Source organism: Felis catus, chromosome A2 (assembly GCF_018350175.1).
Source record: "Felis catus isolate Fca126 chromosome A2, F.catus_Fca126_mat1.0, whole genome shotgun sequence".
NCBI lineage: Eukaryota > Metazoa > Chordata > Mammalia > Carnivora > Felidae > Felis > Felis catus.
Window position 1 is genome coordinate 77,051,931 of NC_058369.1, and position 15,536 is coordinate 77,067,466.

The 15,536-nt window shown below is 47.0% G+C and overlaps 1 protein-coding gene across 1 annotated transcript in view; it reads left to right on the forward strand.

The window, feature by feature from the left end:
• Positions 1-15,536, forward strand: part of LAMB1 (laminin subunit beta 1) — a 75,316-nt gene that overhangs the window by 25,675 nt on the left and 34,105 nt on the right. The window contains exons 13-19 of the mRNA XM_006929110.3: positions 8,653-8,788; positions 10,274-10,432; positions 11,277-11,404; positions 11,639-11,762; positions 12,699-12,903; positions 14,301-14,444; positions 14,656-14,887. Coding sequence (XP_006929172.3) covers positions 8,653-8,788; positions 10,274-10,432; positions 11,277-11,404; positions 11,639-11,762; positions 12,699-12,903; positions 14,301-14,444; positions 14,656-14,887 — 1,128 coding nt within the window. The remainder of the gene's footprint in view (positions 1-8,652; positions 8,789-10,273; positions 10,433-11,276; positions 11,405-11,638; positions 11,763-12,698; positions 12,904-14,300; positions 14,445-14,655; positions 14,888-15,536) is intronic.

Here is a 15,536-nt window from a genome sequence, read left to right on the forward strand (position 1 = left end):
TGTTACTTTGATAGGTGTTGCGTTGAATATGTAGATTGCTTTGCATAGTATCGACATTTTCACATTTGTTCTTCCAATCCAGGAGCATGGAATATTTTTCCATTTTGTGTGTGTGTGTTTTCTTCAATTTCTTTCATAAGCTTTCTATAGTTTTCAGTGTATAGATTTTTCACCTCTTTGGTTAGGTTTATTCCTAAGTATCAGTTGGTTTTTGGTGCACCTCTGATTTCTTTTTAAATAACATGTTAGATTAAAAAAAATACATATCAACATGTATCCATGTGCCTCTTTCTTTTTAACAGCATGTATTCATCTACCTCTTCTTTTTTTCTTGGTATTCTGTCATGGGAAATTGCCACAACTTATTTCTTGTTTTTGTTTTTGTTTTTGTTTTGTATAGATGAGGTTCCCAGCAATGGAATGGCTAAGTCAAGTACATGTGCGTTTTTTATTTTTATAGAGATTATTAGATTATTCTCCAGATTGTGCTAATATTTTTCCAGCCACCTGGTTACAAAAGCAAATTTTTCCCCAGCCCCACCAGCAGTTGGTATACTCCTTTTTTACCAACCTAAAAGGTGGAAAGTGAGGGGGCACTTGGCTGGCTCTGTTGGTAGAATGTGTGACTCCTGATCTCAGGGTTGTGAATTTGAGCCCCATGTTGGGTATGGAGCCTACTGTAAAAAATTAATTAAAAAAAAAAACAACACAGAAAATGAACTCCCATTAAAAATTTTTTTTAATGTTTATTTTTGGAAGCGAGAGAGACAGAGCACGAGCAGGGGAAGGGCAGAGAGAGAGGGAGACACAGAATCCGAAGCAGGCTCCAGGCCCCGAGCTGTCAGTACAGAGCCCAATGTGGGGCTCGAACTCATGGATCATGAGATCCTGACCTGAGCGGAAGTCAGATGCTTAACTGACTGAGCCACCCAGGGGCCCCAAAGAACTCCCGTTTTGATTTGTGTTAAGGATCTTTTCATTTTCTTCTTCTTTCTGGTTTTAGTTTTTTTTCCAACCTCTAAGTCTATTAACGAAAACTGCATGCAATCATTTTTAGTTATCAAGACACGTTGGTATCCCTTGAACAGATGAGGTGCAAGCTCTACCAAAAATTAATCCCTGTACACATTTGGCAAGATGTAGATTTGTAGGAGTTACATGAACCACCTTTGAGTCAAAGAGAATGTTGGCCTCTGTAAGTGGGTCGGACTAAGAACATCTGGTAGAGACGGTGTTAAGTGGCGTCTAAGGGGATAGGCAGATGTTTCCTTGTGGCCAGAATCTCCCCTGAGAGAGCAAAAGCTGAAGTCATCAAGCAAGCTCCGTGTACTCCCCAAACTGACTGTCTTACAAGACTGTTTCCCAACACCGTCGTAGTCTGCTGGGAAGGAATGGGATTTTAGGCAGCAAGAACATGTTCTGTTTGGCCTCTGCATTTGGGTTGGTTCCATTCCAGACGCTGCAGTAAACTCAGTACAGCATGTAGCCTCTGGGACTCCAGTGTGAATTTCTGTTCTTAGAAAACCTCCAGAGGGGAGGAAGCAAGGACAGTTCCATAAAAGCAGGGAAGAAAAACTGCTAGTCTGCTTCTGGAATCACGTCTCCGACTCTCCTTTGTGGCTCCCAGAACACCTGCTGATTCCTTTAGTAATTGATTGCTCAATTCAAAGCTGTCATCATTCCTAAAATCCTTCTTGATTAGATGAAAGTGGCCTACATTGTTCTCCAAATGATGTCATGAATTCAAGAGTGTCCTACGTGCCTTTACCCTAAATGGTTTCTGTTACTTACATTCCCTTCCTCTGTTTCTCTATTGCACACACATTTCCTGTCTTTAAACTGCCCACACATGGCCCCTGGCCTGTTCCTTGTCTCTCCTGCAAGAATTTATAGAACTCAGACACTCTAATCAAGAGAGTTTATGAAGTAAAAAATTTTAGGGAAGATTTTAAAGCAGGTAATTTGATCTTCCTAGCATGATTGATGAGATACCCTATTTTTTTGGCATCACTGATGAAAAAAAATAAGAGCCTTTTTTTTTTTTTTAATGTTTTATTTTTGAGAGAGGGAGCGAGAGAGACTGTCAGTGGGGGAAGGGCAGAGAGAGAGGGAGACACAGAATCTAAAGCAGGCTGCAGGCTCTGAGCTGTCAGCACAGAGCCCAATGCAGGGCTCGAACTCACAAACTTTGAGATCATGACCTGAGCCAAAGTCGGATGTTTCACTGACTGAGCCACCCAGGCACCCCAAAAATAAGAACCTTTAAATATTTCTCTACCTCTGTGACTCTGCAGTGTTTCGTAGCGATCCTTTTCGAAGTTTGCCCCCATGAGGACTTTCTCTAGGAGCCCCATACAGTGATAGAAGATCCAATTAAGTCTTGTGAAACACCAATTCTGCTAGAAGAATGCTTGGTGCATAGTGGGCACTGAGGAGAGATACTTGCTGGGTGATTGTTTTATTGCAACCATGCATAAATATCTTCTACCTGGTAATATTCCTTTGCTCTGCCATAGGTACATGGTAGGTAATGGAATAAACGTTGATCAAGAAAAAGAATTTGAGAAACAGAAGATATTTATGAGATAAAAACAAATTATGCACTCTTTTGGACAGGCAGTCTCTGGTTGTGACCCCAAACGTTCCTCAGGTACTTTGGCCAGGAGCAGAATTAAACGTGAAAACCATGTCAAGTGGAAAAATGTTTTGTGTAATGAGTCAAATGGTTTTGTTTGTGGGGGATAAAATTTTAGCAGCCCAGGTCGATCACGTTGACAGGTAATCTGAATTGTGGAATATTTTAGAGAAGACCCATTTTAAGCAATGTGGCTTAAGCCAGGCTAACGAAGCTTTGCCTAGTAAATAACCTGCTTTAATAAATAGGAATGGTTGCTAGGTAAATGCTACTTGCAAGTGTTGGAAAACATTGAAAAATAGAAATGATTTTATAGCATCCTTTAAAATGTATTGCCTCAGTTAAATTTAGAGCTTTGGTGTCTGGCTTGAAGCCCACCACTCTTTTGAAGATTTCTGCTTCCTGAACTGACGATCCCAACCTTCCTTGGATGTTTCAACAACACATTACTTCTGTATTGCTTTTAGCACTTAGTGGTTCTGCTCCGTGTTATCGCTATTTGTATTTTAAAGGTCTCTAGACAGAGATTGGGTCTTTTTTTTTTTTTTGAGAGAGAGAGTGAGAGTGTGCATGTGCAAGTGGGGGAGGGGCAGAGAGAGAGGGAGAGTGAGGATCTCAAGCAGGCTCCACGCTCAGTGCCGAGCCCCGTGGGCTCAATCTCCCGAACCATGAGATCATGACCTGAGCCAAAATCAAGAGTTGGACGCTTAACCAACTGAGGCACCCAGGCACCACACAAAGGATTGTGTCTTGTTTGTTTTCTCATCCTTCTCCATACTCAGCATTGGGGGCCTTGTAGATTCCCAATAAGTGAGGAGCTGAAATTCATTATACTTTGAAACCAGAGCAGAAGTTAATCCGTGTTTTCGCCCGTGTATTGAGTGATAATGGTATCTCACCAGTTGTTAATTGCTGTGGTGGCTGGATGTAAAGAGATTATAGAACACATTTAAGAAACTATCCTCATTGGTTAGGAGGCTGGGAGAGAAGGCCTGGACTGCTGGACCCTGGACTGCTGACTGCTGATCAGTGTGGAATCAGAATTATGGAAGAGATACCAGTGTTGAATAGAGTGGTGGTTCTTATGAATGATGATGTTTTCCCCTTTTTTGTGCCTAATTTCTTAGTAATAGAGAAAAGTTGAAACTGAACAGTATTGTCTCTGCTCATCGCTATTTAAATGAAATAGAATTTCCCTTCCAGTAGAATTTTTGTAAACAAGCGGCTAATTTCTACATTTATGGGAAATCTGTTTTTAATAATCTAGGCCTTTAGCCACTGGAAAAAAAAAATTGGTCTTGTGTTAGTCTTCTTTTGCTGGTGTCGTGAATTACTGCAGCTTCGTGGCCTAAGACAACATAAGTTTATTATCTTACAGTTCTGTATGTCAGACACGGCCAGCCTTTCTGGAATAAAATCAAGATGTTGGTAGGGCTGTGTTTATGTCTGAAGGCCCTAGGGGAGAATCTGTTTCCTGCTCATTGGAGTTGTTGGCAGAATTCAGTTTGTTTCAGCTATAGGAGGAGATTCCTGATACCCTGCTGGCTGTCAGCTAGGGGCCATTTCCAGCTCCTCGAGGCTGTCCACATCCCTTGACTCACAACTCCCATCTTCAAAGCCAACAACGGTGGGTCAGATCCTCCTCAAGTCCCATCTCTCTGACCCACTTCTCTGCCTGCCTTTTCCACTTTTAAGAAATCATGGGATTAGGTTCAGCAACTCTGGATAATCTCCCCATCTCAAGATCCTTAACCTCAGTCACATCGGCAACCCCCTTGGTACCATATGAAATCACCTATGAGCGGATTTGGGGGATAATGATCAGTTATTATTCTTGGGGGGGGGGGCGTTATTTCTGCCTGCCACGGGGCCTGACTTATTTTGTCGTCCATCATTATTCTACCTTACTAATCCAGCAAATGGAATCTGTATCTAGTTATGGGGAAATTTGGTGGTACGGGGGTCAAGTGTACCATTTCTGCCTGATAGGGTTTTTACTTGAACACAAGAAGGATGATTACATGTAATCTTTTGTCTCACTATGGAGGAGGTAGGATTTGAGCTTCATTTTGGAAAGCTGAGAGAGGTTTGGAAGGTGTGATGGGTGGGCAGGAGGACCTTCCAGCTGGGAGGGGGAAGACAGGCAAAGGTCCGGAGATAGAGTGAGTGTAACATATGCTCAAGACCTGGTCTGACCGTGACCGTCTCCATTCACATTCCCCCTCTTTCAGCCTGTCATTCCTGTCCTCTCTTTGCCTGTCAGGATCCCCTGCCACCTTCAGAGCATGGCTTCCATGACGCTCCTCAGTCCCCCAACCGGGTGAAGGGTGGCTTCCTCTGCAGCCTATATCTTCACTGTAGCTCTGTGTAGGTACTCAGTGCATTTTGCTTTGCTGCAGTGGTCCCTTGCTTTACAGTTTATCCCCACCCCCCAGTTCGACTGGTAGTTCTTCAGGGCAAGAACTATTTTCCTCCCATTTTTCCTTCTCCATATCCTTCAGAAATAATAGACTCGCCAAGGAGGTATAGATGGATTCAGAGGAAAAGTGACAGCGGGCGAAAATGTGAGGGTGTTGACACCAGGGCCAGTATTGGCTCCGTACGTACTTGTGAAAGAAGGTGAGGGGTGTGGCTCACCGGAAAACAAAGGGTGGCCACCAGAAGGAGTAGCAGTGGTCTTCAGAGGATGGTTGTGGAGGCTGCTGGAAGCCAGGCAGGGGCATCAGGGGTTGTGGGAGGCTGCTAGAGGGACAGGTATGGCACGATGACACGCTGGACGGTGGTTGTGGCAGCGACAGCAAGATGACACTTGTGAGCTGAAAGACCTCTCAAAATAAGACTTGGATGTCGAGGATGAAGGACAAGGAAGGTCATGTCTCGCCCCAAGTCCGAAGAATTTGAAATGTGGCAGTAAGAACAGAGCTGAGGGTAAGTCAGTGTGAGAGGTGACGAGGTGAGTTAGAGATGACAGCGGGATGGCCACGGGAGCGTCCCCTTCGTGGCTGGAAATGGACGAGTCGAGCAGAGCTGAGTGAGGGCCAGAACTTAGGCGCATAGAGGCAGGTGGAGCCACAGGAACGCATTCACTAGAGGAGTAAGTGTCCAAGTGGAGCCAGGCCTGTCGGAGACCACGCTTCACGTCTGTGGGCACAGAGGCACGTGATCGCCAGGGCAGATGTTACGGGAACTCCTTCCATGTGACCGGGTTCTCGTGAGTGGTTTCGTCTTCAGAATTAGGAATCCTGCGTCTGCTCGTCTTTACCCTTCACCGTCATTTGCTTGTTCTCTGGTGGTGGCAGGTGAGGAATCGAGTTGTTTTCTTCTTTGGCGGTTCCTGTTTTACACATTCGTTCCCTCAGGAAGGAAGGATTTTCTCTTGTCCGTATGACATAATGCCCGATGCCTAAGTTTTTGAAAATGACTCTGTTGGTGGACTGTGCCAGAATATGGCTAGGTCCCAACTACAGCAAGCATTCCTCCTCTGGGAATTGGCTACAGGAGGTTAAGTACTCATGCCTCTGGGTTAGAAGCCATTCACGTGATCTGCAGGAAGAAGACTTTGGGGGGGGAACCATGGCAGGGCCATTGGGGACATTGGTAATAAGCCTGGAAGCGTTTCGTCTTCCCATGAGTTGTAACTTGCCTTAGGTACTTGGTTTAAAATGCACTTTGGGGGGCGCCTGGGTGGCGCAGTCGGTTGAGCGTCCGACTTCAGCCAGGTCACGATCTCGCGGTCTGTGAGTTCGAGCCCCGCGTCGGGCTCTGGGCTGATGGCTCAGAGCCTGGAGCCTGTTTCCTATTCTGTGTCTCCCTCTCTCTCTGCCCCTCGCCCGTTCATGCTCTGTCTCTCTCTGTCCCCAAAATAAATAAACGTTGAAAAAAAAAATAAAAATAAAAAATAAAATGCACTTTGGGAGGCACCTAGTGGCTCAGTCAGTTGAGCATTCGACTTGATAGCAACCCAGGTCACGATCTCATGGTTGGTGGCATCAGGTCCCGCATCCGGCTCTGTGATGACAGCGCGGAACCTGCTTAGGATTCTGGCTGTCTGTCTGTCGCTCTCTCTTCCCCTCCCCCACTTGCACGCATGCACTTTCTCTCAAAAATAATCATTTAAAAAATTAATTAAATAAAATGAACTTTGGGTTGAGGAAAAAATTTGAACTCTGGGAGTGGGTTTAAAGTAACAATTCCAAACCCCATCTTGACTTCAACAAAGTAAAAAATGGCCACCTATAATTTGGTTTTTACCTTGTGCACAAGAGAAAAGAGACATAGCCTGAGAACAAACCGAATATGTTCTAGTCTATCCAGAGGGCTTTATTTGAAACAACATGTCAAATTAAAAAAAAAAAGTTTGGGCTGCCTGTGTGGCTTGGTCAGTTGAGTGTCTGACTCCTGATTTCCCAGGGTCAGGGGAGTAAGCCGGTGTCGTGCTCCACGCTGAGTGTGGAGCCTGCTTGGGATTCTTTCTCTCTCCCTCTCTCTGTGGCCCTCTCCCCTGCTTGCACTTTATTTCTCTCTCTCAAAAAAAAAAAAAAAAAGTTCTATCATTTACATTAAATCTATTTTATTTGTTCATATTTTGTATTCAGAATGCCTATCCCTACTCATTCTGTTTGTTCAACCAGTGTTTGAGTGTGATCGGTGTGCAGAGGGCTGCGCCAGGTCCCAGGAGGGGGACAGGGGCGTGACCGAGGTGAAGGAGGCATGGTTCCGCCTTTCAAGCAATCTGCCATCTGGTAGAGGCTCAGACGGATCTAGAGAGAAAGTGTCAAGAGAGAAAGTGATAACTGTCTTGACGGTGCAGGTAGAGAAAGCACCATGTGAGAATAGCGGGGGACCAAAGCAGACGCCATGACAGAGATGAACTGGGCTTGGAAAGGCAGGTAGGATTTGAAGACCAGTTCTTGCTTTAATGACCAGTTACTACGTGACACGCTTTGTTGTACGTGTTGTGACTACATCGTTTCTCCCGCAGGGAGGTGGTGGCAGGAAGGAGAAGGTGGTTCATTCTCTGAGGTGGAGAGTGATGGTCAGGAGATGTGACAGCAGGAGTCCTTTGTGAGCCGAATCTTTGAAAAAGAGGTGGCTCTCTGCTGGGTGGATAAGACACGAGGGTATTCTCGGCTACCGGAACACCATAAGCCAAGAGAAGGGGTCATGAATCACCCTGTGCGTTGCAGAAATCTTTCATATGGTTGGAGAAGCAAGGGGAGCGGTGGGGCTGGAAAGACAAGGGCCAGGCTATGGAAGGGCCAGCAGGAAGTGATGTGGTCAGTGCATCTTAGGAAGGCCATTTGGGCAGCTTTGTGGGTGGTGGTGGTTTAGCTTGGGAAGTTGGAAGAATGGCAACAAGAACACTGATGGGAAGGCCGATTTTACCGTGAGTGAGAGAGCGCAGAAAGGCATAGCCCAGCCGATGCGAAGATCGAGACAAAGCGCAAGATCCTAGACCAAGAAATCGCATAATTGGGCTCCTCCTTAGTTAAGAAAGACTTGAGAGAAGAGCTTCTAGGTTTCTGACTTGGTTGACCTCGTGGCTGGTGGTGTCCTCTCCCCAGTAGAGGACAGGGGAGGGATGGAGTGTTGCCCTTTGTGATCTGTCATTAGCCTCTAGGACAGCTAAGTTGGAACCATCCTTCTGGGAGTCGCATATTTGTGTCTGAGGCCCAGGAAAGAGAAATCAGGCATAAGATACAAGATACCAAGCAAACACATTGGTGATACCTACAGAAAACCTCAATAAGGTGTGAATGGAGCACAGTGAAGAAAGGCGAGCAAGATGAAAAACCAAAAGAACCAGCTCAGGGGGAGCCTGAGCTCCAGAGTTTGCAATTAATTCGTAGGCAGTGATTTTTTTTTTTTTTTGCACGTACTTACTTTCTGAAGGAAATAAGTAAACGCTACCTGAACATTTCACCCATTTGATGTTAGTGGGAAATGTAGATGCGTGTCTGGTGGGTTCATCTGCAGATGGGGTGGCACAGCTGACTTGGCTTTGCCCCCCTTTGCAGCTGTTCCCCTGAATCGGGCCAGTGCGCGTGCCGACCGCACGTGATCGGGCGTCAGTGCAACGAAGTGGAGTCTGGTTACTACTTCACCACCTTGGATCACTACATCTACGAAGCAGAAGAAGCCAACTTTGGGCCCGTAAGTAGGAGGGTGCTGGGCAGATGGGAAAAGCCATGCTTGGGGAGCAGTAATGGCATATGCACAGTTCATAAGGAGTCCATATAAAAAGTATTTTTACAGCTTTTGTCAGTGGTGGGATCAGGACCATGCCTTCTTGGGAGCAGTTCTATTTATTTTTAAGCTTATTGATTTATTTTGGGGGTGGGGGACGGGCACGAGCAGGGGAGGGGCAGAGAGAAAGAGAATCCAAAACATGCTCCACACTGTCAGCATAGAGCCCAAGGCGGGGCTTGAATCCACGAACCATGAGATCATGACCTGAGCCAAAACCAAGAGTCAGACACTTAACTGACTGAGCCACCCAGGAACTCCAAGCACAGTCCTATTTCAAGCCAAGTAAATCTGTAACTCACAGAGAACATCATTAATAATGCTTCTGGTAGGTTTTTTGGCGGGGAGGGGTGAGTAGTTGTTTTTCATTGGTCCACTCCTCTACTTATGCTCCAAAGTTCTTGTTGACCTAGTATAGCAAATACTCGGAGAAGACATTGCTTTCTGTTGCTGTCATTAGCCATCCCAAAATTCAGTGTCTTAAAATGTACGTCTGGCACTTCAGCTGGGGTGGCCAGAACAGCTGTAGGCTAGCTTTTTTTCCCACATGACCCCACCCCCAAGAAGCTGCCTTGAGCTTCCTCACAGCATGGTGGATTCAAGACCATGAGACTTATTACATGGGGTCTGGCGTCAAAGAGGAGGAAAGAGACACTGCCAGGTCTCTCAAAGGCTGGGCTTAGAAGTTTCAGAGGTCCCTTTCTCAAAATCTCTTGGTCAGAAGCCACAAGCCCAGAGCAGATCCGAGGGCGGGGTAACACAGGTTCCAACTGTTGGAGGGAGAGCTGAACACCTCTGCATAGAGAGAATAAAGGACTTTGGAGGCAGCTGATCGCAGTGGTTCTACGTGATCCTGTGAACAAACTCAGATGGGTGCTTGGGGTAACAGAAACTGATCGATTTTTAGTCTCGGTGACCATCAGAATGAACTCCTCTGTGGTGAGCCCTTGTGATGGTATGAAGTTTCTTCGCTTGTACTTGGAGCTTGAAACGAATGCCAGTGAAAAAGGCAAATACATCCACTGGATACTGGACGAGCCTTGTAGAAAATCTGGGAAATGGCTCGTCACTCCTCGGCTTGCTTATGAAAGCATTTGGGACGTTCCCCCTCCTTCCTTTAGGCTCTTTCCTGGTTATATCATAGAAGGTGTCTTCCAGGCCCTTGGAGCCTCATCTCCAGTGTTCCAAGACTACCTCAACCACAAAACCAAAGGGAAACCGATTCCTCTTTATATGTCAAAAACTTGCACACTCTACCGAAAAACGTGACTGCAAGAGATAGGTGTAATGCCTATGGTTTGGACCTTTGGGTGACTTCAGATTTCTTTAACTGTCGTATTTATTTGAATTCCATTTCAAGTAAAGCATAACTACTGCCCGCCTTGTCCGCAGGGGGTCAGCATCGTGGAGCGGCAGTACGTTCAAGACCGGATTCCTTCCTGGACGGGAGCCGGCTTCGTCCGAGTGCCTGAAGGGGCTTATTTGGAGTTTTTCATTGACAACATACCATATTCCATGGAGTATGACATCTTAATTCGCTATGAGCCACAGGTAAACCTTCCGTGGACTATCGGGGGTGGTAGAAATCTCTTCTTCTAATGGACACGGTTTTTGTGAAATGTGGAGGTTGCATTAGCGTACAGGAACCCCTCTGACTCCATACCCCTGAGGAAGTGTGAATGTACATTTTTCTCGAATGAAGCTTCGCAAACTTTTAGTGATTCGTCGTTAGGCGTTCAGCCTTGCTGACACCTGAGGTGGTGATGTGTGAGACCCCCTCCTTGACGTCACAGCCTGCGTAGCCCAGGCTTGGATGCATACCCCACCTTTAACAAAAGGCTGAAAGTGGAAGGTGTAAGAGCAGAGAGGCAGACAGTCCTGGAAGACAGAGAGGCTCACAGTGGCCCAGCTGTGCCAGCAGGTGCCAACACGTCCCATAAAGAATCGGTTCTAGGCCTTAAAACAGAGATGGAATTTGGACATAAAAGGAAGTGAGGAACGGTGTGGCCAGGGGGAGAGCTTTGACAGTGTGGAAACGCAGCTAGATAAGGGCATAAGATTGGCAAGGATGCTGGGATCAGCAAATGGGCTTGGACACTATATTAATAGGGGTTTGAGCAGGGGATTGTCCTGATCTGTGCTGTGTTTCCAGACACAGCTGGAAAGAGGACTGGGAAAGGCGGGGAGAGTCGGGAGGCTGTGTCTCGTCCTGGTGAGACGAGATTAGGGCTGGAGCTGAGACAAGAGCAGAGGAAATGGTAAAGAGGGAAAGGAAATGCAAGCAAGTGTTTTTCATTTAAACTTGGCAAATGACCGATTGGGAGAGGTCTTTGTAAACAGACAGGCAGCAGCGGCCAGTGTGGATGCTCCTTTGATGGCTTGCTGCTTCTTCTAGCTCCCCGACCGCTGGGAAAAAGCTGTCATCATGGTGCAGCGACCTGGAAAGATCCCAACCAGCAGCCGATGCGGTAATACCATTCCCGATGATGACAACCAGGTGGTGTCCTTATCGCCTGGCTCAAGGTCAGTGTGACACTGGTTTGCAGCTCAGGAGAATGAATATGCAAATTGTTTTTTTTGTCCCTGGTATCTTGCCTTGTGCGTTGTCCAGTTAGCATTTCCGAGCCACAGCCAAACATGGGCAATTGCCTTTCTTCCTTGGCAAGGATCTATGTAGATCTTCGACTGATGGACTGATGGATTGGACGCTTAAAAGCTGACTTTCTGTTGTTATTTTTCCCTCTCGTTTTGGGGCAGGTATGTCGTCCTTCCACGTCCCGTGTGCTTTGAGAAGGGTGTGAATTACACGGTGAGGTTAGAGCTGCCTCAGTACACTTCCTCCGACAGCGACCTGGAGAGTCCCTACACGCTTATCGACTCCGTAAGTGGAAGGTCATTTCTGACGTGAAGGTCATGGGGGAAAGGCTGGGCAGAGAGGGTTCATCTGCTCCCCCAGAGGATTTGATGGAGGGGTAACATGGAGAGCTTAGGTACAGTCTTTCTTTCTTGCCTCCAATGCCACTTTGCTTATTTATTTTATTTTATGTTATATTATGTTTGTTTTTTTGAGAGAGAGAAAGATCACACACGAGCAGGGGAGGAGGATTGGGGGTGCGGGGAGAGAAAGAGAGAGAGAGTGAGTGAATGAATCTTAACTAGGCTCCACGCCCAGCACAGAGTCCAGCTCCCGTCTTGATCCCACGATCCTGGGATCATGACCTGAGCTGAAATCAAGAGTCTGATGCTCAACCAACTGAGCCACCCAGGCGCCCCTGCCTGTTGATTTCAATAAAAACTCTCCCGTCTGGAAAGGATTTACCCAAGCTGATTGTTGATGAAAATAAAAAGTATCTTAAAAATGACAGTGCATGGGGCGCCTGGGTGGCGCAGTCGGTTAAGCGTCCGACTTCAGCCAGGTCACGATCTCGCGGTCCGTGAGTTCGAGCCCCGCATCGGGCTCTGGGCTGATGGCTCGGAGCCTGGAGCCTGTTTCCGATTCTGTGTCTCCCTCTCTCTCTGCCCCTCCCCCGTTCATGCTCTGTCTCTCTCTGTCCCAAAAAATAAATAAATGTTGAAAAAAAAAATTTAAAAAAAAAAAAAATGACATTGCAAAAGCCATCAGGCTCTGTAAGGTATCTCTAAATTTTTTTCTGGCAGGACTATTTATGAGCGAAGAGGTATTTACTGTATTGAATGAGTCCGAGTGTTTTCGTTGCCGGAGTCAAAAAAGCATGTGGGGCCTTCACGTGTTGGCTTGTTTCAGTTGACGACACAGACACCACCGTAAGAACGCTCTGCTGTTCCTCTTTCTCCACAGCTTGTTCTCATGCCGTTTTGTAAATCCCTGGATATCTTCACCGTGGGAGGATCAGGGGACGGGTTGGTCACCAACAGCGCCTGGGAAACCTTTCAGAGATACAGATGTCTGGAGAACAGCAGAAGCGTTGTGAAAACACCAATGACCGACGTGTGCAGAAACATAATCTTCAGCATTTCTGCCCTGTTACACCAGACAGGCCTGGGTAGGTACCCCCGACCCCTCTTTCTTGACAGGTAGGAGTACTTGGCACCGCGAGGTGTGTTGGAAGGCATGCCCTCCAGTTCTGTGGCAGGCAGGTGGCAAGCACAAAGGAAATAGTGTCTCAACTGTGATTTGTCTTTTCTCTTTTTCTTTCTTTCTTTCTTTCTTCCTTCCTTTCTTTCTTTCTTTCTTTCTTTCTTTCTTTCTTTCTTTCTTTCTTTCTTTCTTTCTTTCTTTCTTTCTTTCCTTCCTTCCTTCCTTCCTTCTTCCTTCCTTCCTTCCTTCCTTCCTTCCTTTCTTTCTTTCTTTCTTTCTTTCTTTCTTTCTTTCTTTTCCTTCCTTCCTTCCTTCCTTCCTTCCTTCCTTCCTTCCTTCCTTCCTTCCTTCCTTCCTTTCTTTCTTTCTTTCTAAGAATATTTTAGTGATGGGGCACCTGGGTGGCTCAGTCGGTTGAGCATCCGACCCTTGGTTTCGGCACAGGTCAGGGTCTCCCGGTTGGTGAGTTCACGCCCCACGTCGGGTTCTGTGCTGACGGTGTGGAGCCTGCTTGGGATTCTTTCTTTCTCCCGCTCTCTCTGCCCCTCCCGTGTCTCTCTCTCTCTCTCTCAAAATAAATAAACAAACTTTAAAGAAAAAAAAAACCAAAGGAATATTTCAGTGATAGAGCACCACTATTTTAGTGATAGATGCAATCGATATTCAGGAAATACACACGGTGACGAGGGGCAAAGCCATGAGGATACTGCATTTCCGTAGGCAGGTGGGGACTTGGGATGGAATCAGGGAGCATCATACTACTGAAGTTTGCTTTTCTCCCTGAAAGGTCATACTGCTCCCAAAGGTCACTGGCTTTTGTCTACGGTCCTGTGCTTATTTGACCTTTGAAGGCAAGGGGAGAAAAACCTTAATGACCTCCTTCCGAGAAAAACTGCTTTTATCTGCCAACTCTGTCTCCTGTTGGTTCCCGCCTGCTCATCATAGGGATGACATTGTTTGAAATGGGAATTCTGAATAAGCCAAGGTGGTGAAGGGGAAGGATCAGGGCAAGCCCAAGGAAAGGGGTGGTCTGGTTCACAGCCAGTGTGACTAGCTACATGCATTGCTTTTTTTTAATATATATAATGTTTTAAAATGTTTATTCATTTTTGAGAGAGAGAGAGAGTGGGGGGGGGGGGCAGAGAGAGAGGGAGACACAGAACCCAAAGCAGGCGCCAGGCTCTGAGCCTTCAGCACAGAGCCCGACGTCGGGCTCAAACTCACATAACATGAGATCATGACCTGAGCCGAAGTCGGACGCTCAACCGACTGAGCCACCCAGGCGCCCCATGCCACGCTCCTCTCTCTCTCCTGGGGTCGGCTGCTCCGTGTCTCAGGTTCTGACCTCTCTCTCCCCTGCAGCTTGTGAATGTGACCCCCAGGGCTCCTTAAGTTCCGTCTGCGATCCCAATGGAGGCCAGTGCCAGTGCCGGCCCAACGTGGTTGGAAGAACCTGCGACAGATGTGCCCCGGGCACCTTCGGCTTTGGCCCCAGTGGCTGCAAACGTACGTTAATCAGAATTGTCACGTATCCGTTGAGATGACCTGGGAAATACCGAGCTGGGCTTTGTGGCTTTGGAAGGCAGGGCTTCCCTCCGCAAAACCCATCGCCTGAGTCACGAGCGTTCTGAACCGGGCATGGGGGTGCTTCTGTTTGGGGGTGTGTTTGCATTTAGGGAGTTTCTCAAGGCGGTTCCACCCTCGCCTGTCCCTTCAGCTTGTGAGTGCCACCTGCAAGGGTCCGTCAACGCTTTCTGTGACCCCATCACTGGCCAGTGCCACTGCTTCCAGGGGGTGTATGCTCGGCAGTGTGACCGGTGCTTGCCCGGCTACTGGGGCTTCCCCAGCTGCCAGCCCTGCCAGTGTAACGGCCACGCCGACGACTGTGACTCTGCCACCGGGGCGTGCTTGGGCTGCCAGGACTACACCACGGGGCACAACTGTGAAAGGTACGTGCTCACTGCCTCTTTTTTTAGGTTTTTTTTTTTTAATGTTTATTTTTGAGACAGGGAGAGACACAGCATGAACGGGGGAGGGTCAGAGAGAGAGGGAGACACAGAATCCGAAACAGGCTCCAGGCTCTGAGCCGTCAGCCCAGAGCCCGACGCGGGGCTCGAACTCACGGACCGCGAGATCGTGACCTGAGCTGAAGTCAGACGCTTAACCGACTGAGCCACCCAGGTGCCCCCTTTTTTTTTTAATTTAAATTTTTAATATCTCTAGAGGAGTATAGATGTCTAGAACACATATAACCAGAAAAGAGTAAACGTGAAGGTCTAACATTTCACATTATCTTACGATGCAAATCACATCAAGTTTTTATTGTGTCATCATCAGAAATTATAACCACTGCTGGATGTACATATAAGATTATTGCTGCATGAGCATTTTTGGAGTGATCAACTCAGCGGATTTTTAGTAATCCAAAACTTCACAAGATCCCCTTTTTTTATTTTTATTAAAAAAACTTTTTTAAGGTTCATTTTTGAGAGAGAGAGCAAGTGGTGGAGGGGTAGAGAGAGAGGGAGACACAGATTCCAAAACAGGCTCCAGGCTCTGAGCTGTGAGCACAGAGCCCGACACAGGGCTGGAACCCAG